Here is a 25,601-nt window from a genome sequence, read left to right as displayed (position 1 = left end):
CTCTGCTAGCTTTATAGCCTAGCTAAATTAGCCCTTTAACTTTTAAACTACTAGTAGGCCTTCCTTTTTTGTTTTAACGAAATTTTTAACATTTCCGACATCAAATAAAGCAGCATAAAATGTAAATGGTTTTACTATGATAAATATGTAATAAGTTATTTGGGCCCTTTGGCTCTCCCTATTGGCTGTATTCGATCCTGCATCTCAAATAAACCGACCGCAGTCTTGGGTGTTTATTTCGCCGCTATCGTCGTGGGGCCATATTGTTGATGTGTCACCTCAGAGTGACTTAAGAGATCTCAAATACAAAGTTGACACTCACTGTAACATACGGTAGCTAGTTCGTCGCATTTTAAATGGATTTAACATGAAGGGTAAGTGAATGTTTTAAACCAAGATGTTCAAAGTCTAACTATAAAAGCGCTTGTGTATTTAGCCGTCAAGCTAGGTAAATGCATTGTGGGTGAACTTAAAGGCAGATAGCTGGTGTATTTTTTTGTATTATTGTCATTTAATGATAGTATAATTAAAAATATGTTAAACGTACTCTCGTACAGTCAAAACAGGTTGTATGTTCTGTTGTAAACGTTTTTGGCTGTAAAACTTAGCAGACTAGCCTGAGTGAACCACTGGATCAACATAGGTATTTTGTGTTTATTAGTGTGTCATTACACATTTAAATGATATACTTTTGTGTAATTGCGTATATTAACAATTTGGGAATTTCAACTCAAGTGGACAAATCTGATATTTGTTAGCACGCTAAATTCTGCTAGATGTGGATAGGTTAGCCGTTGTGCTAAAGCTAACTGCACCTGTGTGGGTGCAGCAGTATCTGTCACTGAGATGATTACTGTAAAATTAAAAGTTTACTGACCGTTAAGCTTTAATTTCTCAACAAACACTCTTTGGTTTTAGTTTAAATAACAGTTGTATGCATTTGATTTAAGAAAACATGTTCGATGATTGCAATTGTGGGCTGAATACCTTTCCCCCTCCCACCCGAAGAACATAGACTGGCAAACGTTACACGTAGATGTGTTTATGAGTGAGACTGATCATAAGAAAGTTTAAGTAAAACCGAGATAAGAAAGACCGAAGGAAATTAATCTAGATGGGAAATTGCTTCACTCTTTAGTGCGAGTCAAAAGCTGCTGTGTACGCTTTTTAACAGGTCTGCCCAAACAAGTGTGATAGGATGCTTGGAGACAGGAACTGGAAAGTGGTGACTTTTAGAAAATTCCCAAGTTTTAGGTCTTGGCAGACCCTACTGCGACAGTTTTGTTCCATAAACAGTTCTGCTCTCATTTCGTTTCAAGACGCATTTATTTTTCAGTTAAATTCAGAGTTTAAAAGCAAAGTCTTTTTTTATTTTCTATGTTGTTTTAAAGGTTAATGAGTAAAAGTGTTTAATAATCGGGATCTCAATATTGGCCAAAATAATCGCGATTAAGATTTTTGTCATCATCGAGCAGCCCTACTAATATCTATGGTAGCAAGATGACCAGTAAACATCGAGTTATACAATATAATGCGATGTTTACATGCACTGAATGAAATGAATGAAACCAAAATATCCTATTTATGAATAAGGCTTTAGAAGAAGGTCGGTTTTGCAATGCTGTACAGCAATCTCAAAATGACCAATTAATAAATCGATTATGGTTGTTCCTCTTTATTTCATTCAAGACATGCTGTAATACAGATCCGTCTTATCTTTGCTCAAGGTTCTTGGGCCAAGGTTTCCCACCCTTGGCACCATTTATTTGAACATTCTTCCCTATAGTATTTGTAACATACACTTGAATATCCTGCTGGATGGGATTCTGCTCCAGTTTCACTTAAAGACAGTGAATCACACTATCAGTGTCCTATTCCTGAATGTCGAGTAGTATTTCCTATTGTGAACCTACAGCATGGCCCGTATCATCTATGAGTATTTGGGTGGGAATGCAGTACACTAATGAATCCTGATACAATAACGTATCAAACACACTTATTGGGTGTGAGAAGGGCGGGCCACCTTAGTTTCACAATAACTGGCAACACAGCACTGCCTCTTAATGCAAGGTTTTGGGATGGAGTACCACACCATGGAAATACTTGTGCTAACTGTTACTATAAAATCGTAAACTACTACTGGTTCTGTTAATCGTGGTGTCCCGACAGCAGGTACGTCAAGTTGACTGAAAATTGTACAGTGCATTCACTGTTTCCAGTCCCTTAAGGAAATCTGATCATGTAAAACACTGTACGGTATTTTGAGTCCAAGATACATGTGACCTACCTGTAAAAGTGTTAAATGTTCCTTTAGGCCAGTACTGAACCGAAGGTGAGCATGGAGCCATCAGACAGTCAAAGAGAAGAGAACCCTACCTCTGACCCCACCCAAAGTTCAGAGGTCACAGAGGTTCCAAAAGGTTCCTCTGATGTCATCGGCAATGGAGGTGAACCCATTTTAAAAGAACAGGAAGAGGATGCTGAGCTGGACAGTCTTGAGCTGGACGCTCCTCTGGCTTCAGATAGCTTCGACAAAGAACATCAGAGACCTGACATGCACGTGAACATTCAGCAAACTGCAGTTGGAGATGATGCACATGGAGATGGGAACACTAGCTGTGACAGTGGAACAGCCTCTATTGATGATTCCAGGACACCACCAGCGCTCTACGACAGTGCTGCAGGGCCGTCCACCGCTGTCCTCGAAGGAGAACTTGAAAGTTCTGGTCCAGAGGAGCCAGCAGCAGATACAGTAACAGAGAATGTGACCCACGATGAGGATAGCGAATCCTCTGCCTCTGTTCTGAATGGCACAAATGATTTTTCACCCACCTGTTTGGTTACAGTCGCAGCAGATTCTTCAGATCAGAGACATACTTCCAATGGGCAAACAGAATCTCAAGACACAAATCACAGAACTCATTTGACTCCCACACAGGATCCCCCAGGTCTGCAGGAGAAGAAACCTCCTGTTATTGCCAATGTGGCCTCCGAAAATTCAGTACCTCAAAACTCTGATATAAACCCATACGACACGGACTGCAATCGGAAACTCATGTCTGAGATCCAGAGATCTCGGTCGCAGGAGTCTTTGCTGGATGAGTTGGAGGATGAACTGTTAAACAATCCGTCAGAAGGCGTCCGGAAGCGAAGCCCACCCAACGGCCTGCCAAAGGACCAGAACTCCATGGGTTTATTCGAGAAGTGTGTGCAATACAAATACTCCCAACAGGAGAAAGCCATCAAGAGGTAGGTTGTTGATAAATGTAAAACAGCGCTGAGGTTTATATATATATATATATATACTGTCATGGCCAAATTTGTTGGCACCCCTGAAATTTTTCCAGAAAATCAAGTATTTCTCACAGAAAACTATTGCAATTTTGCCAGGTCATTTTTGGAGTTTTTTGTGACATTATGTGAAATAAGTTTTTTTCCCTCCTTGTTTTCATTTTTTTCCAATACACACAAAGGGAATAAACATGTGTATAGCAAAACATGTGTTAATGCAATACTTTTCTGTGAGGAAAAACTTGATTTTCTGAACATATTTCAGGGGTGCCAACAATTTTGGCCATGACTTTATATGTATATATATATACATATATCACGCCGATTCACACATTCAATGTCACGCCCATTCTGCTTTCATACATACATACATACTACATACATACTTCATACAACTTTCATACATTTTAGGTACGCTAGCGGCCCGCGTCTTCTGTGTGATTCAGTCAACAATGGGTATTTCCCGATATTTGAATGATTCATCGAAACTTATGTTTTAAAAACTAAAACTAAAAACGCTATTTTCATCACTGTGATTTTATGTTTAGTGCGAGTGGTTGATAAATGTATAACTGCATCCACCTAAACTTCCATGGAGTATCCAAAAACATCACTTTGAATTAAGTTTAGGACTACACAGAAAGAAAATTATAAACCTTTTCAGAACTATCACAATAGCTGAAAAGAACATACTATTTAAATATTTTATCCGTAATTTTGTTAGGATGTGACCACAAAACACTTGATGCCTATGCAAAGTTTTTTTAGCCTAGCCTATTCACATCCCTTCCTGTGTCCGATGAAACTTCCTACCATGTGTTTTCTTTATCATTCGGGTCTTAATAAGAACAGTCCAGTATTAATGAAACAAAATAACATACATCTAAAAAATTCTAGTAAACTTCATTTATATGCATTTATGGTGAAATTACTGCATTTTTGTGTAAATTCGTGTGCATTTTGAGCGTGATACCTGTGCTATCGCTTTAAATGAGCAAAAATGGACTTGATGCGTAAACAATCGCTGCACTGACGCACCACATCTGCAACAGATGGACCACACCGCATGCCGTGTGAATGATCTAATCCGATAACATGGGCCCGTAAAAGAAATACGCACCGCGTACGGAGTATTTGTGAAACGGGCATTAGTCGGACATGGTCGATCGTTATATACCGTATATTTGTTACAATTAAAGTTTATTGTCATAACCGACGTGGAACATAAAATTAGGCTTGTTGCCCTTATGAACTTTAAATAAGAATGGGCAATGAGGCGCCAAGGATAAAACATAAATAGATAAATGACTAGGGTTGTATGTATTCAGTCTCGGAGGTGAAGATCTTATTCACCCACTGACTCATATAGGATCAAACTGTTTTTATGTAGTTAATTACATCATCCATTACCCAAACAGACTTGCATTTCACACTGAGGTTCATCTTAGTCCTACTTCGGTCAAATCTCCTGCTGTTCTGGCTTTATTAATTTCCACAAGGGCATCTGGTTGGCTTACATATTGGAAAGCGGTTTCCTCTGCTCATCTCAGATGGTTCCTGCTAAATAAGACATATATTGATGCCTGATGCTTTATTTAGAAAGCATTACAGTTGCTGTTACAGCTGGACACAACAGAAGGACACGTGTTATAGTTACAGTATAATGGTACTTTTCAATTTGTAGTGACTGTTAGTGGTTACTGTTATTAACAGGTTGCTTGATGAAAATAAGAAGCACCAGGAGCTGATTTTGGGCATCTGCTCAGAGAAAGACAACATGAGGGAGGAGCTCAAGAAGAGGATCGAGACAGAGAAACAACATATCGGCACCATTAAAAAGGTAACGGCTGCTTTGTTCGGGTCCTTTAAGATATATGGTTCTACCTGAACATAAACAATAAAAATAATGAGTACGCTTTGACAATTTTATTTAGTTTGAGCTATCTCGTATCATCCAAAAAGAAGGCGCTGATGTATCCACACGTCATAGCCTGTTGTCACAATGGCACTTGTAAACATTTCTTTGTTTGACATCCTTGTATCCAGATTTAGAGCTGTTAAGCTCAATGACGTTATTTTTAATTGAAATGACATTTGCAGGATCTGAATGGCCATCTCTGTGCCCAGTGCGCTGATTTGTGAGCACTTGTTTGCCCCACAGCTGATACTAGAAAAGCAGGTTTGTTTGCGAGCGCCCCAGGCCAAGCAAAAAAGAGCCCACTCATAAAGAGTAAGAGCACAGATCAAACAGAGCAGCCCGTGGAGACCATAATTATGTGACGTGGTAATGACGTGAGGCCGTTGTGTGCATTTGTCGTCTCAGTTTCCTGTCAGTAATCAGAAGCCACTTCAATAAAAAGGCTTAATTTAGAATCAAACCTTGCAAGTCTGGTGTTGAGTTTTAGGTTCATTCAGTAGCAGCACTGTGAAGGAAAGGTAACACTCAGTGTTTCTACACATCGGTGCGAGAACCAGAGCTGTAGATGGACACAGTCTGTCTGAATGAAGCCCTTGTTGCTTTAGGGGAACATAGTATCACCATCACTTTACTCTGAATTCGTTTTTAGAAACTTGAAGGGATAGTTCACCCAAAAATTAACATTTTGTCATAATTTACTCACCCTCATGTTGATCCAAACCTGTGTCAATTTTGTTGTTCTGCTAAACACTGAAAGATATTTGGAAAAATGTTTGTAACCAAACAGTTCTTGGGCACTATTGAATACCATAGTAGAACTGTTTAGTTTCCCACATTTTTCAAAATATCTTCTTTTATGTTCAACAGAACTAAGATTTTATACAGTTTTGTAATAACATGAGTAAATTATAATTTTTCGGTAATCTTTCCTGTTAAAATTGTATAAAGTGATGTGTTATACAGGTTACTGTATTCATAGTGCACTTGCTTACTGTGCAAACACTTATCTGTCTTTGATCAGCTGCTGTAATTCCGATCTGTTTACGGTTGTGTGACATTTAAGCACAAAGATGTAAGCATGTTTAACCGTTTGCCTGTCTTGTTCTACCAGTTTGAAAGCCGGGCGGAGGAACTCGCGAAGGAACTGAGAGATTCCAAGGACAAACTGGTTCACCAGGATCAGGCTGCTAAGAATGCAATCCAGCAGATGCAGAGGGACATGGCCTGTCGACTTGAACAGGTGAGAGGTCATCACCGTGTAAACAGTCCCCCCTGCTTCCAAACAAAGCTCTGTATGAGTGGTGGCTACATTTCCTCCAGACAGGTATTAGTCTAATACCTCTGAAATGAAATCACATGCGGCGATGCACAAAATGAAGGAGGGTCGGCGTGTGCTTTGCATCCATGATTTGTGTTTTGGGTCTGTGGACCCATTCATCTTTGTCATGTTTTGTACCACACAAATGGAAGTGTTATTAGATTTAAGATGAGGACTGATGTCATGAGGGGTTTGAACAAAATGTAAAAAGAGGGATGTTTAGATTGGCAGGACTTGCTGAAACAGCCCCATGCTCTCAGGTAGCCCTGTAAGTGTGTTACAGAATAGTCTAGACTTGGGTTTATATGTTTAGACCTTGTATGGGGCGATCCATAAACATTATCTCCATACAGTTCTTCTAACTTACACGAGATGTGTGCAGAGGGCCTTTCAAATTCCTAGGTAAGAAGTGTCTTTTCACAAAAAATACCAGCTTACAAACACGTTCTCTGATCTCCGCAGGTCAATAAGAAATGCGAGGAGGCACGGCAGGAGAAGGAGACGATGGTGATGAAATATGTTCGCGGAGAGAAGGAGGGGCTGGACCTGCGCAGGGAGAAGGAACAGCTGGAGAAGAAGCTTCGCGAGGCCACAGCTGAAGTAGACAAACAGGCCCGACGTGGAAACACACTGGCCCAGGAGAAAGGGCGGCTACAGCAGCTTTATGACGCCAAGGTCACACATAATATAGAGCCATCATAACACCAGGCTGATTATACAGTATGCATAGATTTTAAGTTCTTTTTTCTTTTTCTCAATCGCTCCCTTAGGAGAACGAGGTGGCAAGATTGTGTCGTGAACTTGAGAAAGTGAAGGAAGAAATCAACTCTCATGTCATTAAAGTAAAGTGGGCCCAGAACAAACTAAAGAGCGAAACAGATGCTCATAAGGTAAAGCGGAGAATTACACAAACTCTTTTTTTATTGTGAATAGGGCTTGTCATCATAAGGAAGAGAGATGTTTCCATAGAACGGATTGAAGTTTATTCGGCCTATTTACAGCACACATCAGTTTTATGAAGACACAAAATTACAGTTTTATTTTACTGACATTTTGCGAAATTGAAAGTGTTTGCTGACGTCAGCTTCTTTATTAAAATGCAGTTTTTCTAATAACAGGAAACAAAAGACAAGCTGAGGGAAACAACCGCCAAGCTGACTCAAGCAAAGGAGGAGACTGAACAGATCCGAAAAAACTGCCAAGACATGATCCGAACATACCAGGTGCTGTTTATTTGAATGTTTATGTGACAATAATGTCCACTAGAGGGCAGCATATGTAAATAATTTAACAATATATATTATGTTGTTTAGGGCTGGAGCAACTATGAACTATAAAGGTTAAAAGTGGTGCATTTTATTACATTTTACGATAGAGAAAAGCATCACTAGACAGCTTTCTTAAATTATAGGCTAATGTTGTGTTTGTGAGCTTGGTCAACACTTCTTATTCTTTTCTGCATCATGCTGTTTTTGCTACAGGAATCCGAGGAGATTAAATCAAATGAGTTGGATGCAAAATTGCGGGAGACCAAAGGAGAGCTGGAGAAGCAAAAACAGGAGCAGACTGACCAGCAAGAGGTGCAGTTACACTTCATACATCATTGAAATTTGGTCAAAGTGTAATTTTATCTGTAATTTATAACAGAAAAGTAGAACTTTGACATCAGACAGTTAGGCGTACACATCATAGATGATACTATGTGTATACAGGCACGCATCATTGTTTTAATTTCATTTCAAACCATTTTGTGATTTGGATTGGGTTTGTAAAAATTCTGCTGTTTTTGCTGACTTGAGTATGTGCCAGAAATCTGATTACAGTTTTTGACCCAAAACGCCCAAGGAGAGGATCTTTAAAGTCTATTTTAAGTGCACAAAATAGTACAACAATATTCTAAACATCCCATCGGCATCAATTCCGCATTCATTTTTCAGTAATGTGTCTCTGCCACAAGCGGAGTCGATTTTACAGCTTTTGGGTACAGATGTTTGTTTATGTAACACATCATACATCTTCCGTTCACTCTTCTATGCAGCCATTCTGCCTCTGCTGCTCAGAGATACACCGGTGGCCTTGGAGTTTGTTGTGTGTGGCGCTTTGCCAGCCCCTTTTAAAATTATTTATGAGCGAACGAGCCTCCATTCAGCGAGCGTCATTAGTACCCGAGGCTGACAATGACAGCACACACTCCCTTATCAACGAGTCATCGCCGTGCAAGAAACGGCATTATTAGCTTTTGCTTTCTCATTAGCATTATTAACGCAGTGTTGCCTGGCAGGCTTCCTCTGCTGATTGCAATGACAGAATGAATAATGGCTATGTGCTGCAAGAGGTTTTGATCATCCTGCGGTTTGATTGGCAGATGCACAAAAGGAATATTAAAGAGTTGGATGATCTGAAGAGGACTTTTAAAGAAGGCATGGACGAACTTACCACGCTGCGAACCAAGGTGAGCGGTTTCTATAAATAACTGTGAAATTGTTTGTGTGCGTGTACCACATTCTGATTGTAACTCTGGCTTTTAGGTTAAGTGTCTGGAGGACGAAAGGCCTCGCTGGGAAGAGGAACTTTGTAAATATAGAGAGATCATTAACAGACAGAAGACTGAGATCCAGAACCAAAGAGAAAAACTTGCCACCATCACTAAATTAGAGGAGCAGCACCAGAGGTGGGAACGGTAGCTTATCACTAAACCATATCTTCCCATTATTCATCCAACTACATCAAACTGGGAATACAGTACAACAGCTTGGTTAAAGCAAGACACTATATTTTAACTTACAGTATATGTAAACATTTTGTCCAGGGCTCTACAATTTTTCCCCCAGCGATTGCTCTGTCCCAATTTTTTTGTCCTTTGAAAATGCACAATAGGACTCCAGCTTAAAGTAACACTCAAGTGTACTTTTGTCCTTTTTTTTTTCGCTTCCGTTTAAATATGCTTTCTACTGTGATTAAGGTCGATTATAACCCAGACAACACCATACACCTCGTTTGCATGACACGTCCTGAATTCCTCACTGAGACTCTCCACCCCTTTGACTGTTCATTTGGCTGAGGATCAGTGCTTCTGCTGAACATGGATGAGTGTCAATAAAAGCTGCATGACCTTGAGCGATCTCGCGGCGGTCTGTGAACCCTGCTGATGCTGGATCAGCGGGTGGCTACGAATCCACTGCAGCATGATCCCAAGAACTCCTACGGCGCTGACAGAATAATTCATACCTCTGCGCTCGTCTCATAGGGACTGCTCTGATTTCATTTCGGGTGGACGCATAAACGTGTCAGTCAGCCTCGTTCTCTCATTCTTATTATAAAACCCGGTCCTGTGGAATACCTGTTTCTGATTGGACAGCCGTGGCATTGGTTGGTCAGACAACACTCGTTAATCGTTGTTTATGGCAACGTTGTAAAATTATCCGTTCATCCTGGTGACATTCCGCTCTGCATCAGGGTCCTGATCACCTTGCAGGGTTTATTAAAGGAACAGTTATGCCGAATGAAGAACATTGATGGGTGTTCTCTTTCTCTCACTCTTGGTTGACATGAATTGTCCAATTAGGGACTAAGAACCCTCGTACAATTGCATACGTCCACCTTGTATTTTGACAAGTTGACCATGTTAAGCATGAGAAGCCAGCACGTTAAACAGTGTAAAGAAGTTGGAATGCTTGAAATAGCATGTTACCCCTGCTTTAAAAGTGCTTAAATTTAAAAGAACGATTCATTCATAAATCAGACATTTTCTTATTAATTACCAAATAACCGAGTATTTCCTCTGACATCGTTGTGTCTCTTACAGGGATGAGGAGGAGGTTGCGTCCTTGCGGGAGGAGGTGGAGAACCTTAACTTTCAGATCACTGACCTGCAGAGGGACATTGAGGGCAGCAGAAGGAGAGAGGCGGAGCTCCTGAGTTTCACTGAAAAGCTGACCAGTAAAAATGCTCAGCTACAGTCAGAGAGCAACAGCTTACAAGCTCAGCTGGACAGACTAACTAACAGCTCCAGAGAACTGCAGAGCAAACTAGAGGACATGGAAAGATCCCACGCAGAGATGGTAAGATGACTTTGTGTGTTACATTGCCTGCGTATTCAAAGTTCATAGTTAAACAAGTCAACCAATTTTATGGGCAATACACATGTGATGCTTTTCAATGGTTTTAAATATGTTCCTAAGAATTCCCCAAACAGCTGCAAAGCTTTTTCATTCTCTGGTCCAATTCATCCATTATTAAAAAAGCACAACACAAGTTTACAAAGGTACCAGGCACTAAACTAATGTGAAGTATTGCGTGCATGTTTTCAGACGGACAGACTGAGGAAGGAGGAGCAGCAGAGGCAGGAGGAGGTACACGCGCTGCAGACAGAGAGAACATCGCTGCAGGCCGAGATGTCGCAACTGAAGACGCGTGTGGAGGAGCTGCGAGACGAGCTGGTCACACAGAAGAGAAAACAGGCATCCAACATCAAAGACCTCACTAAGCACCTGACGCAGGGTCAGTTCTTATAATCACAGCATCATAAATGCCTGAATGCATCGAAAAAAAGGCAACAAAATCTTAGATCCAGTTTTGTATGATACAAGTGAAACAAGATCCATAAAAAGGAAGGAAGGAAGGAGGCAGGAAATGGCGAACATTTAACGAATGTTTAATAAAAATAAACAAACAATAACATGGAAGTGAAAGACTGGCAGCCACAGAACACAAACTTAACACATGTCCGGGCCCGGTCCTCTCTCGTCAACAGTCCTGCCGGTTTTATTTCCACCTTTTAAGAAGAAATGTATTGACCAAACATTATGCAAAATTATTTTTATGATTCCTTATATTTATATTGCTGAATAGAAAAATGGGCCGATTTCTACAAGCATACACAGCAGAGATGTGAGTTAATGTAAACCTATTGAAAGCAGTGCGAGTTATATTTGATCCTACATCATTTGTTTATGTTTCAGAAGGATGAGAGCATGTCACACACCCTTTCCATGTTGGCATCTATCTGACATGTGCCAAAGTGCTGATGAGTTCGAGCTGACATTTGGCTTTTGAAATCATCAACAAAAAATATAGAAAGCATTTTCACCTTTTTTCTAAAGCTTATTTACTGAGCATTAGTAACAATGCACTACATATTTGCATTTAGAATATTTTTCACCCTGCTGTCAGAACAGACCCACCAGCTGAAAACCATGGACGTAAATCTTTTCAAAACAGAATGAAGACAGAAAAGGTACCAAATCGAAAGGCTGTGACAATTCTGAAAAGGGGTCTCGTATCATGTTTCTCCTCGATGTGTGTGCACATCTTACCTATATTTCGATTTGTTATTTTAATAGGATCCTGTTGAGTTACTTCGCCACGCTCCCGGAGCCCACAGGCACTGTTAGTAATTATCAAGCCATATTGACGCTCTCTGTGGGGCAGATTGACGTTCAGCACAGACAGATTGAGTTTAGGTATCTGTGTGTTGCCGCGGGAGGGGCTAGGTTAGGGCATGCCAGGCTGTTATACAGCCTCTCTTTGAGAGGGGAGAGAAGGAAGGAGAAGGGCGGGAGACAGAACATGCGCAATGGGACTCTTAGTGTCAGGAGGCGTGTACAGTATGTGAAGGTATTTTTAAACGTCTATTTTTCTTCGTCCCTTTTGGGTCACCATGATCTTCAACGTTTTCTCAAGGTCCACACTTAAATGTAAACCTTCCTAATCCCGCATGTCTGCCAAACTGTGCAGATGTGTCCGCTGTGTGTGCGTTTTATGCAGGGTCAGATGCCCCCCCAGCTGGGGCAGCGTTGAATGAGGCTTTGAGTGATGCAAGCACTCAGTCATCGGCTCATTACCGACTCTAAGGATTCTGTTGTTGCCAAGTGTGTGTGTGTCTAATGAGCTCATTGTGTGTTTGTGTCCTTGTGTAGCTCGTAAGAAGCTGGAGCAGGTGGAGAATGGAGGTTGTGATCGAGAAGGCAGCAGTATGGGCAGTCGCTCTAGTTCCTCAGGTACATGTGTTTAACACCTTATTAAAGATGCTGAAAGTGACTCTCATCTTTACCTCCCTACTGTATATAGCCTATTTTCAGGTATCCAAATCTTATAACTGACACATTTGCTTTGTAATGCTCATCATTGAACTTCAAAATGTGTTATATCCCCTCAGTTATCGTTACATTGTATTAAATGTATCTTGCATAATATTTCTTTCAATATCTTTAGCATAATGCAATAACACACATAAGCAACATGATGTAATTTTGTGCTGTGTGTTCTTTAAAAGACCAACTATAAGGTTTATTTGTGTATTTTAGTAATCAATTACTGAAAAACCTTTTTAAAGCATATTATATATATAATAGATTATTTCATCATTTTTAAATTTCAGTTTTTGAACGAATGCTTTAGGTTTTGTATGAATTAACTTATATCGACTGTGTTCATGATACAGTCACAATTACTAGAAAAGTATTTAAGCCACCAAGTTTGCAAGGGACGGCAAAGACAACTTGTACATACAAAATGTATATGTGCTTTATCAAAACTATATCCAAAACTTTTTTCAATCCTACTTCTTTATTTTTCCTGAGTCTCACTGCATCTTTTACTATTTGTGTATCTGATAGTAGGTGGTATTGTCCTGATTGTGTGACTTGCACAATGGCTTAAACCTCTCCCTCCCTTTTAGGCTCTCTGAACGCACGTGGCAGCAGTATGGATGATCGGTCTCCAGAGAATCAGTCCGGTTCATCTGTGGTGGTGGTGGACAGCTTTCCTGAGGTGGACAAAGCTGTGCTGGTGGAGCGCATTGTGCGGCTGCAGAAAGCACACGCACGCAAGAACGAGAAGATTGAATTCATGGAGGATCACATTAAACAGCTGGTGGAGGAGATCAGGAAAAAGACAAAGTGAGTGAATGAGAAAAATAGAAATGCGAAGGATCCTTTTGGACCAGCATTAACACCAGAAACCGCATCATATGACAATTGAAATAAGCTTCAAGTTGTATTAGTGATGTTTAATATATAAACTGTATATAAGGACACAAAATAGAGGTCATGTGGTACAAATTAATAATAATATTCATGACTTTGTTGTCCAAGAGTGTCTAAATACGTTCTGGGGTCACTGTAAAGTAGCACTAAGCTCATGGTTGTGTAAATTTCTCCTAGCCCTCTCTCCACTCTGACTAATCCAACACAGTATGACTGATTCAGTTTGGAAGGTCGTTGTACCTCCCTTGCATTCTCCTTCTCCTTGTTTTGTTATTTTTTCCCCATTTATTTGACTAGGACTTCCTGTCCGACGGTTGTACCTTGTACGTCTGACTTTCATTTGGCGATCTGGCAGACGTTTATCTGTCTCTTTCACACACGCTGAGCTAACCTATGCTTCCGACAGCAAGGTGTTGGCAGTGATATTTATAGCTGTCAGTTTGTACGGGAGTACGTCAATGAGGTGGCTAATGATGTCTGATCCATATTCATACGCACCACCATAAACACAGAATCGAGCCGGAGCCGCTGTTGCAAATTTCCAATGCCGGAAAAACAAAACAAAGCAATTGGAGGAAAAAGTAAATTGTGACTGTGAATCAGTTCAATCATTTATGTTGGGATCCTGCCCCGACTCAGGATGGAAACGCTGGTTCTGTCTCTGTCCCATCACTCTTGATTAATGATAGGCAATGAATGGGTCCACCTGCACTAACCCACATTCATTAGTTCTGATCAAAGACACATCCCACTGCAGCCGTGCTTAATTTAGCCCGCTTGGCTAATCTTTAGACATTACGCACAGCTGAGCTTTTTCAGCAAGTCCAAATCTGTCAATCTTTCAAGTTTGTAACGCTTCCTTGCGTGGGTTTTATTTATTTTATGGTCACATGACATTAGAGCACACATCAAGGTTAGATCAGCATGGTCTGTCTTCCCTGTTTATTACAGCGTGAACCTGAGGTTGATTTAATAGTGTTACCTTGATATAATGATATTTTCTTCATGACTGCACCTAGCTGAGCTTTTTTGCAGTTCTCAACAGAGATTAATGTAATACACACTCATCAAGCTCATAAGCGGAAAACGTACAGTATTGTTAATAAATTGATAGAATGCATCATTAGATTCTAGACGATGTCTAGAGTGAAACATGACGACGGACGAGGACATCGCCCTGCGGCGTTATAGAGAGTGTGAAGCTGACATCACACCCTATGTTGCAGTGGCGCCGCCATCTTGGGAGGACCATCCACTGCTATTATTGTTTTGATATGTACCACTACTTGTTTGTTTGATATATGGCGAAATCGAAAGTGAAATAACCAGGGGATTTTCCTGAACGGCTGTATTTCCCAATCATACAAGGAAAACAACATGGGCTGCGGAAAATGCACGTCCTCTTTATACAGCGCAAGCTTGATACTTGATGCTGCTTGGTTGACTTGTTAAGGTCTGCTTTTCATTTCTAAGCAAACTGACTTTTTAAAATGTGATGGACGTACTTTGGTAGAATGTTTATACTCCGTTGATACTGGACTTTACAGAGGCACTGTGTGTGTCTGTGGTTATGTTTAGAGCATCATAAAGACAAATTAAATCATGAAACCTTGTCAGGCATGCATTGTGATGGACAGTCAGTTTTGAATGGGCAAGTGCCACTTACATTTTCCCCAGAGAATGTTCAAATCTAGCCTGGGTTGAAAAACAGCAGAGTATATTTTGGGCGGTTTTATGTCTCCCTTTATCAACACTTACGCACCTTGAATAAAACGTGGAAATATTGTCTAGAGTCGTCTTTGATACAGGCTGATGCAAAGCTAAAACTCCCTAATCCTTGTTCACGGCTCTGTTGTAACGATGTTAGAAATCCACAAACCTTTGAAATAAACATTGCACTCACATTTTGTCTTTTAGAGCCGACACACACAAACAGAATGTCAGTCAGACTTCCAGTGAGTTCTTGACACCTAGCTTGATGTTGTCAGTGAGAATCGGGCCACGCTCAAGCTAACCGTCATTCATACAAAACGTATGATGATAATCATTCCGCCGTTCTCACAATAAGCATTACAGCCCCAGTAATTTGGTACAATGGAATGAATTGCATTGGGATATATTATGAATCTGAAGGAGTTCGAAAGCCTTTGTTTTCAAGTGATAATCTGGTAAAATCCAGAGGTCGGCTCGGTTTAATTGTATTATCTGCCTGTGTGCACGGCTGCGTGCATGCAGAGTTTTCATTTGTTTTCCTTCGTTTTGTTGAATACTACCATTATGGAGTTGGGGTCTTCTTTGACCCTCAAACTTAGTAAAAGGTAAGTTGATTGGTTTTTTGGTTGTCTGTTGTGTGTCTGTGTGCAGTCGTATGTGTACATTTTTGTGTGTTTTTGTCGTTGGAATAGTATCAATCCATTACAGAGTATGTATCCCAGTTTCTTCCTTGTTACCCTGATCAGTAAGCACTTAAGATATTCCTAGTAAATAGGACAGAAAATAGAATCATCTTTAAAAGTGTGTATCACTGCATCCCACATGACATACTATACACTATGGACTTAAACTAAAGCACAGACTATGCACTCAACCAGATAGCCACTCCTCCCTTACCGCGAAACTGTGACCGTTGAGTGCGTGAAGCGTGCACAGTTCCACACAATATTTTTGTGTCACAATTTTTAATGTGAACGCTTAACTCACACTATTTATACTACAAAATGGCGTAGAATAGTGCATAAAGTGCCTGGATTTGTAACAAACAAATGAGTTTTAATGCTCTCAGTCGGAGACCTTTAGTCCCATGTCCTCTAATGTCTTTGTCTCAAGCCTCAGTCTGAAGAAACCATTAGAATCAAATTCTGCCGTTTTTCGGGCCGTGTGTCACTGCAGGGAAAATATATTTGAAATCGCTCTAACTGAGATCGAAAGATAAAAGCTCATCACTACTATCATCCATTGTCGAAGACCACACAAGGTATTTTTTTCTTCCCCATTTTCTGTTCCTGTAGTGCATATTAAATGGATAGCAATTCCATTTAAATTTCCATCTGTCTGCCGCTGCAGATCAAATGGAAACACTAAAGCTGACTTTATTAAAACTTTCTGTGAGTTTTGTCTGATAGATCTCTATCTGGCTCTAGATACAAAATAGGGCCAAGATCAAATTTAACCAGTTAGGTCTGTGAGATGTAGTCAATCGTTGTGATTATTTTCGACCAATAAAGATGTTTTTTAAGAAGGCTAGCAAACAGTTCCTGCATTTATATGAAAGTGAATCTTTTTTTTTATCCAAGATAGTTGATCTTAGTCCACTTGTCATGCATACTGTTCATTCTAGGCGTAATGCACAGTGAATGGAATTATGCACTCGATCTCATATTTATTTTTTCATGAAAAGCCAATAAAAAAAGCACAATTATAATCGAGCGCTAAAGAGAAGAAATGGAAATGGAGACCGTGATGATGGCGCAAATTAATGCTGTCTGTGTCTCTTGCAGGATTATTCAAAGTTATGTGCTCAGAGAAGAGTCTGGAGCCCTGTCTTCCGAAGCCTCTGACTTTAACAAAGCCCACCTCAGCCGGAGAGGAGGCATCATGGCTTCGCTATATACCTCCCATCCCGCCGACAGCGGCCTCACCTTTGAACTTTCGCTGGAAATTAACCGCAAACTACAGGCGGTGCTGGAGGACACGCTGCTCAAGAACATCACGCTGAAGGTACGTCCGAGTAACCGTGACCAGTAAGGACCCAGAGGTCTCAGCATGCAATTTTTTTTAAACTAAAGCAATACGTTTCATTCACTGCCAAAAATAATTTATTCGTTTTACTTGTGTACATGAAACCACAGACTGCATGACATCTGCATTATTTGTGTTACTCTTACATCTAAGCGTAACGCATTCCATCTGTCTTAAGACCACCAGCCGTGCTTTGTTTACGTATGTCGAAAACTTTATTCTAAATTTAGAAGCAATTGAAGCGCCACTATATTGATGATTCACGTCAATGTGATCTTGTGTGACCATATATAGCCAGACAGCTTGTTGATGTGTCTAAGTCGAACTGAAAACAAGCATTTGCGTGAGATTTAGGGTGATGGCTATCGAAAGAAAAGCAGTTTTAGTGATGATAGATGACCTCTGTGTTAGTGGGCAAATTCCCACGCTGGCATTGGCCAGTGCTCGGCTGGAGAACTGGATTTCAGGTCAGAGCAGGGACAGATGTTTTCTCCCTCTACGATGGAGCATATCAGCGGGGAGATCAGAGGAATTAATAAAGTATGTTTTGAGGACAGGTCGCAACGGGAAGGCGAAGAGTTCCATTCAAAGCACAGTGGCAGGATTAGAGCCGTAGCCCGAGACGAGCAGGAAATCAGACTGTTTCAAAGCAAAACAGCCTGAAATTGCAAGATTATCCAAGCTTACACGCTGGTTCTATAAAATATATCTGTGTTTACAGCTTTTACGCTGTCTGTCCCAGAATAAACTGCGGCGGTGTGAAAAATGGCTTTGTACGTGGTGAAAATAAATCATATGATTTGTCTCTTGATACAGGAGAATCTCCAGACGCTGGGCTCAGAAATCGAACGACTAATTAAACAACAAAGAGTGCCAGGGGAATCCGGGAGGAAGTGAAGTCACTGATGGGAAGGTAATTAACGCAAATAAGACGTTCAGCGGGATGAGCTGGTTCTGAATCAGAACTGAGTTTGGTCGGATCAAAGCACTGGAGGCACGGTCCTTAGGACTCAACTGAGCCACACACCGAGAACTATTACAGCAAATGAATGGAATCGGAAAAGAATAACGTCATGTTTCTTCACAGCCTACCCAACGTCCAGCCTTCCTTCATTTTTCTTAACCTGAATGATGTTTGATTCTCTCTTAACATCTTCTCTTTTGGAGATCTGTGCAATGTAATCACCTCAAATGTGCACACCTAGCTCTATCCAAAACAGAGCACAATCCTAAAATCCAACACCGAAGTGTATAAAGTTGGGGTGGTGAATGAATATTATTATAAATGCGGCTCCTTTCAATTTACAAAATGTGCTGGACTAATGGAGATCTGCTAAACTCATTGAATTCTGCATCTCTTTCAAAGGACAAAATGCAGCTTTGTTTCTATTCACCGCACCGCAGGTTAATGGCCATTGCTCGCCCGCTCTCTCTTATCCATCATATGAACGTGCCAATTAATGAATGTATTATGTAACGAGAAGGATCTTGGCGTGTAATGCCACAGGTTCCGACCCAGGAGTGTGGGCACCATTTCCCATTTGCACCGCTGCTAGGTTACGGCTGTACCCAGATAACATTATCTCCGCACCGTCCTTGCAAAGCACTTAAGCAAGAAGAGCCGTGCCAAGAAATTCAACTTTCCCTCTGTCCCATATTAAACGTGTCATGAAGCTGAACACGTTCTATAGAATGCATAACCACATCTTTGAAATGAAAATACGTCTAGCTAGGGCTGGTCTTAAGTAAACTTTGCGGTTTTATTTTGTTTTCTATCGGGATTAAGTTGCAGTTAAATATTTAATGTTGTCCGTTTCTCCTCTGCTTATCCACTTCTACCTCTGCTTATTTGCTTTTCGCAGGAACAAGCTTGTAATTATTTTTAGCGTTTCTTTTTTATTAATGTGTATGACGTTTTGATGCCGCTTTCAAAGAGGCTGTTGCTTGTTTTGTTGCTCCCCATAGAGATGAGTGTAACAACCCGGCGAAATGAAGAAGACATTGTAGATACTGAAGGGCAAAAGTGCAATTTTTACCGCCCTTTTTTTTATTTGAAAATAACAAAGCTGCGGCTCTCCCTTGTTCGAACTCCCACCCAAATGTTCCCAGTTAACATTTAGTTCCTCGGTGATGTAACCATATACGGTACGCCGAATCCATTGAATTGTGCCAAAGGCATCAGCGCTCTGGTTATCCCTCCATTCTGCCCTGCGAGGGTTCAAGATGGAGAATTGTCTCATTGGATGCCTCTGATGGATTTTCCTTTCTATGTAACAAGCTTGTTGGAGGCTGCAGTACAAATGATTGGCAGAGTTCACTCGGCTTGCAAACATTGCCGTTCTCTGGTCTTCTGGGCTTTCTACTTTCCCTGTTGAAAGTAAAGTCATAGCCATTCACTGTGATAAAGTGTTATTAACTTGGCATACTAAAGTCAGCAAAATAGCTTGTCCAGGTCATATCAGCCGTTTCGACGTTCAGAGACTCCCAGTTCCCAAACATGTCGCAGACATTCCGTCACAAAGTATGAAATAAATTATGGAATGCTTAAAGAAAAAACAAGCATTTACCTTAACATTAAAATGAAGACTCTAATCTGTTGATAATTTATCAATGTTCGATACATAATTTATTTAATGTCATGATTTATGATAAGATCTCTTGAAGTATGATTTATGATAAGATCTCTTGAAGTATGTATGTTTCTATGTATGTATGTATGTATGTGTACGGTGATTTGAAACTGGTGAGAAAAAAAAATGATGTTTCTGTTTTCTTATCCGTGCTCTGCTTGACTGTATAGTGAAACTGTGATTATAAAATTGTAGATATATTGTAAAATGGTCCAATGTTTTTAAAACTATGAATCAAGATTCTTCTGTATATACTGTATGGCATTTCAGGGGGATTAAAATGGAAATACTACAATCACTGAAGTCATTTTGTTTTTACGTTTTCGGTTACCTCCGTGCAAGTGCAGGGTGACCAAGGGTCGTTGGTATACTTTATTTCAAATCAAAATTATATTTTGAGATGTGCTTCCACAGGACATGGAGTTCTGGAACCTCACATTTGAAAAGTAATTTAGGTGGTGCGTTTCCTGTTAGCTTCGGTCTGCACTAATAATAGACGTATTTACACAAATGGCGGAATATGTTTATAAAACAGAAGCTTTGTCAATATAGGAAATACATGCCAGTCGCCGATTCCCTTACACGCAAAGCAAATCATTTTCCAAAGAATGTCAAGACATGTGCACGTCTTAAATTCATCTCACAATGTTTGGAGAGGTGTAAATCTGATGATAATCTCTTTTATACTTTTCTCTTGTTGCTTTAGTTTGAAAAGTTAAACCCTGCTTTAAATTCATCTCACCTGTGTGGCATTTCGGAGTCTGCCGAAGGTGTTGAGAGACGGTAAACTCAGATCGCTGCCTATTTTTAGCAAAACTTCGAGATAACGTGCTCCGACACTCATATCAACCATGTAGACCCACAGAGAATTCAAAAACCTAATTCAATGCCTCCAAGTAACTGGCGAGAGCGATAGGAATGTTTTGGAGATTTTGTACATATTGTAAATATTTCCAATAGTCTTCAGACTCAGTGTTTTCATCTGTTTTTATAACCCAGCTCACAGTACTACTTGATGCTGATTGGTGCAGCATTTTGACATCAAATATTTTTGCCTAATGACAAAGTTTGTATTTAAGCTATAGTTAATTGTCTCAACAGTCTCATTCTCATCACCAAATAAGAATTTCTAATTCAAATGTTATGTCCGTTTATTGACATAATCAGTAAGCACCCAAAGAAAATGAATACGTTTATATTCTCAGGTGTTTCTTCTTATATTATAAAAATAGAATGAGACCAATGTTCAAATGGATGAAGAGTTTTGATCTGTAAAATGATGATTTGAGTAAATCTGCTGAAAAATATGTGAGATAATCTTGAAATATTCATTTGATTGCAGCCTTATCAAATATGATCACAGTTTGTGAAATTGTGGAAATCTCTTTGAAAATATCTAATTGAGACATTTGTGAGAGTTCTGCAGTAGGTCTTTTTCTTAAGAGAAATATCTGAGATGCCGGAGACTTGAGCAAAAATGACCATTTGCTATTTATTTAGTCTCATTGATGTCTAAGAGTAATGAGTAGATATATAAACAAAATCATCTGTCATTTTTATCTTATGTGTAGCCACGTAACAAGCAGAATATCCTATAGAGAATGTGAAGCTACGTCACACCGTGTTGAATGTTGCACCATATTGGGAGGATCGCTGCCAGCGCGTTCAAAGCAATGTTTTGTTTTTGTTGTTTGCGTAATAGTTTTTAATAGTTATATGATTTAATCAGAGTCGTTCAGGAAAAGCCCCTGGTTCTTCGATTTCTCCATATATTTAACCAAAAAAAATAAGTAACTACATATCAAACAATAATAGCGGTGGTGTATGATCCTCCCATGATCCTCATAAAATCCGTTGTTGATGATCATTATGCATTAGTAACTCATAGTACATCACTATTTTAAAGTAGTTATATCGCATTACATTTAAATAGTTGAAACATTTAATAAACTGGGAATAACTGACAGTATTTCAGAGGCCATGACATGACCTAGATCGCACCCTTCGCATGTATATGTGCACAATTGTGGATACATGGCTTGGAAACGACAACACTGGAATGTGTGGATGTCAGCCAGGTCTGTACAGGAAGCCAATATGAAGTGTATACCATTCTCTCAACACCTCATAAGGCAGCTATGCATTAGTCATGACGGCATAAACTGTTAACAAGACCACGTTTTATCTCACTGATGATGTGCTAATGGTGGCCATTGGCTGACATAAGAAACGTGTTTCAAGGTCGTTGGTGTTCCTGACAAGGTTTGTCGTTAACGTCCACTACAGACGTGTGACGGAGGTCAAAGCTCTGCAAACCTTCTTAACTCCACCAATTCACCTCGCTTTTAATAAACACTTAAGTTATCCTCTCTAAATGTTACATTTGTTTAGTTCACCGAGTTTATCTTTTCTACACATCTCCATGGTGATTTTAATGTGATTTTCCTGATTCACATGCTCATGAACATCGGGTCATTGCATAAGAGCCATCGGGTAGATGATTACGAACTAAAAATAAGCATTCAGATTATTGAAACAGATACATTGCTGATAAACAAACCCAAGGCAAAAACACACAGCGATTGTTTCCACGTAAAAGCCCCCATCTTGTCATGTCTGTTGTCTGACGTCTGCTCCGATACGACCGCCAAGCGATGGTTCATGCAGCCCTGAGCACATTCGTGATGTGGGCGGGGCTGCGATTTTTAAACGCTGCTATGATGTATCAGCGCAGGTAATCGCATTTAAATTAAGTTCATTAGCGGAAGCGGCGCGACCATATTGCATCCAGGAACCCCGAAGCAGATTTAAATGCAAGGGGGCTCTGGGGACAGCTCACAGCAGTAATGCATTCGAGCATGCATGCAGGCCCCTTGTAATTAATAGCACACAGATGTGGATCGAAATGAAATCTCGACAAACTTTTCTCGTAGGCATTCGACATTTAATTATATCCTTTTTTCGTTGAAAACAACGCTGAAGAGTTTATTTGTTCCACGGAAGCATACAGCAAGTTGTCATATTTTTTGTGTCTGTATCACGTCCCTTTCCTGACACTCCACTGGTGCAGAAAATTACACAATTAGAAGAATTTCCTAACGCTTTGCGTTCACATTGTGATGTGAATCTCAATCACCTCAACACACTGTTTTGTGCACTCGTGTTACTTTTGCAGTCATGTGCTCGGGATGGCAGAAAAGCCAATACTGATGCAATTGCAGCAATCAGATCAAACTAAACGAGACCATCGCACATTAATATTTAAGAGGGGCTCTAATAGGGTCCTTGGTAGACATTAACGAGAAGCGTATTTAGCTGCAGTCAGCTGCAGGCAGATAATATTGAGATGTAAATCTCAACCTGTGCAGATAAATAATTTAAGGACAACCTGTGGGCAGGTTTAATGAAAAAGACCAAATACAAGTGATAAAATAGTAACAGAAACGTGCATTTTCACAAAGACATTTATTGCACACTAGCCATATATGACGTCCACACAATCGACCTTGAATAATACTTCACAGGATTCACTGGTACATCAATTATTTCGGTAGAAAGTTGAACTTGGGGACGATATATATTTATAACAAAACGTTTCCAAAAATACGCGTGTTTTATTTATAGATAAAACAATCAGGGATGACGTTGACAGAAATTAATACTGCAAGATTATTTCTCTATAGGCAGCACGCATTTGACGAAAATAAGGTGCACTTAAATGACATATATTTATCGTTGTTTTAGTATCACTGAGCATTTACTTATGCTGTACAATGCATCAAATAAATACTGTACATTGTAAAATTGTTTAATATAAACAACTTCATCCTTGTACAATTTGCACATCATAAAGGTATGAGGTAAAATAAATGGACATTACACGTTTTGGAATTAAACATTATTAAAAACTATCTAGCCTAGTTTCAACCATGGTTTTACTACAGTAACCACAGTTTCACTTTTAGTAAACCATGGTAACAACATATTACCTTGTTTCACCCTTAATTAAAATGAACCATGGTATTATTATAGTAAAAGTGCAATGAAATGTTTGTATTACATTTGTGTTTAATGACAATTTTCATGGTTTAACTATGGTTAGGCTACTATATAGTGAGATATTTGTGATCACTTCACTAATGCATTAGTTCAATTATGGCTAATGAAGCCTTGGTTCAATTTCGTAAGGGTAGAAGTTTTAATATGGAATTTGATGTTAAACTGTGGTTAAAATAGGAAATCCAGCAAAAACGCTTTATTATGACGGGTTCACTATATATTAAAACCATGGTTATTTTATCTAAGGGGATGTCTTCAAAATCCCAATTTCAGAGCTGAACGTTTGCTTGCAAACAATTTCAGAGCTGCTTGCAAACAATGTTAGATTTACCTATTCACGTTTAAAAAGTTATTCGGCTCCTTTTTCGTTTAAAACAATTCGTTTTACAACTGTGACTCCAAATGGGACAGTTTGCTGTTGCGCTCCAGGCTGCAGTCGCTGCTGTCCGCGACGTTGCACTCGGACCATGTGCCCAACATGCTCTGCTCCATCGAGTTCCCAAATCCTCCGGTGCAGCGCGACAGGTCACACGAGCTCACATGCAGCCTGCGGTCCGCCTGTCTCGGACAACACAACAGCCTTTTAAAGGCTTTCCTGAAGTCCGGACTCCGGCAGTATATGATCGGGTTGAACGCTGAGTTTACGTACCCGAGCCAGTTCAAAAACACGAAGAGCTCCTTATCCACCACCTGTGCGCAAAACACCCGCATCACGTTAACGATGAAAAACGGCAGCCAGCACAGTGTGAACGTTCCCATGATTATTCCAAGAGTTTTCAGCGCCTTATGCTCTTTTAAAGCCAGGATCTTTGTTGTCCTTTTCCTGTTGGGTTTGCAATGATTCACGCCGTTGTTGTAAAACCTTCCTTCGCATTTGTTGATTTTGTTCAGTTGTTGTTTTGCTTCTCTGTACACTCTTGCGTAAACGAATATCATAACTACTAAAGGGATGTAAAACGATATGATGGATGAGGAAATGGCATATGCGCGGTTGGTGATGAAGTCGCAACATTCGGGATTGTCGTAGCAGGACGTCTCCTCCCTGTCCCGGGACCAGTGCATGAGGATGGGTGGAAAGGAGACGAGGGCTGAGATAGCCCAAACTCCACATACCAGTCCCTTGGCCCTTGCTTTTGTCAAAAGGCTTTGATAACGGAATGGAGAGATAATGGCGATGTACCTGTCGATTGCGATTACGCACAGCGTCTCGATGCTAGCCGTAACGCAAAGTACATCTACGGATATCCAAAATTCACAGAAAAAGGATCCATACAACCAGACGCCTCTGACCTCCAAGGCTGCGCCAAAAGGCACCACCAGTAAACCCATGATGAGGTCTGCGCACGCCAGGGAGATGATGAAAACGTTGGTGAGCGTCTGAAGTCTCTGATTCCGGGCAATGGCCACAATAACCAGTATATTCCCCACTACAATAACAAATACTATCAGACCCATGATCATTCCCATGCCAGCGACCCACTGTTCTGAAATGCCCGGAGACGTTAGATCCACGGTGGCGCGTTTAGAGTCATTGCTGTAGTTAAAGGACGGTAAACCGTCTCCCATGATGTGGAGAAATGAAACGCGTTCATTCAGACTGGTTTCCGAACTTCACATCCCGCGTGGAGCGCAGAAGCACCAAGCGCTTCCATTTGCGCTCT

General features: G+C 40.3%; 2 protein-coding genes across 3 annotated transcripts; one reads left to right on the top strand and one right to left on the bottom strand.

Moving 5' to 3' along the window:
- Positions 1 to 218: 218 nt before the first annotated feature.
- Positions 219 to 20,178, top strand: ccdc186 (coiled-coil domain-containing protein 186). 2 transcript variants are annotated; one of them, XM_079476563.1, is made up of 16 exons: positions 219 to 374; positions 2,315 to 3,249; positions 5,005 to 5,131; positions 6,321 to 6,449; positions 6,990 to 7,202; positions 7,298 to 7,417; positions 7,646 to 7,750; positions 8,009 to 8,107; positions 8,893 to 8,979; positions 9,056 to 9,198; positions 10,333 to 10,588; positions 10,838 to 11,027; positions 12,446 to 12,526; positions 13,207 to 13,426; positions 17,011 to 17,230; positions 18,068 to 20,178. In XM_079476563.1, exons 2-16 carry the CDS (start codon positions 2,339 to 2,341, stop codon positions 18,146 to 18,148), a joined length of 2,982 nt encoding a protein of 993 aa, XP_079332689.1. In that variant the 5' UTR covers positions 219 to 374; positions 2,315 to 2,338; the 3' UTR covers positions 18,149 to 20,178. The 2 variants fall into 2 exon arrangements, with proteins under 2 accessions (XP_079332689.1, XP_079332690.1); XM_079476564.1 differs by lacking the exons at positions 12,446 to 12,526; positions 13,207 to 13,426; positions 17,011 to 17,230; positions 18,068 to 20,178 and adding an exon at positions 11,489 to 11,611.
- A 3,163-nt stretch (positions 20,179 to 23,341) lies between these two features.
- adrb1 (adrenoceptor beta 1) lies at positions 23,342 to 25,601 on the bottom strand. Its single transcript, XM_079475966.1, has one exon. It carries the CDS (start codon positions 25,504 to 25,506, stop codon positions 24,325 to 24,327), a length of 1,182 nt encoding a protein of 393 aa, XP_079332092.1. The 5' UTR covers positions 25,507 to 25,601; the 3' UTR covers positions 23,342 to 24,324.

This window comes from Barbatula barbatula (genome assembly GCF_947034865.1).
Source record: "Barbatula barbatula genome assembly, chromosome: 16".
Taxonomy (NCBI): Eukaryota; Metazoa; Chordata; class Actinopteri; order Cypriniformes; family Nemacheilidae; genus Barbatula; species Barbatula barbatula.
Note: the sequence above shows the minus strand (reverse complement) of the source record. Positions and strands in the feature narration are given on the sequence as shown.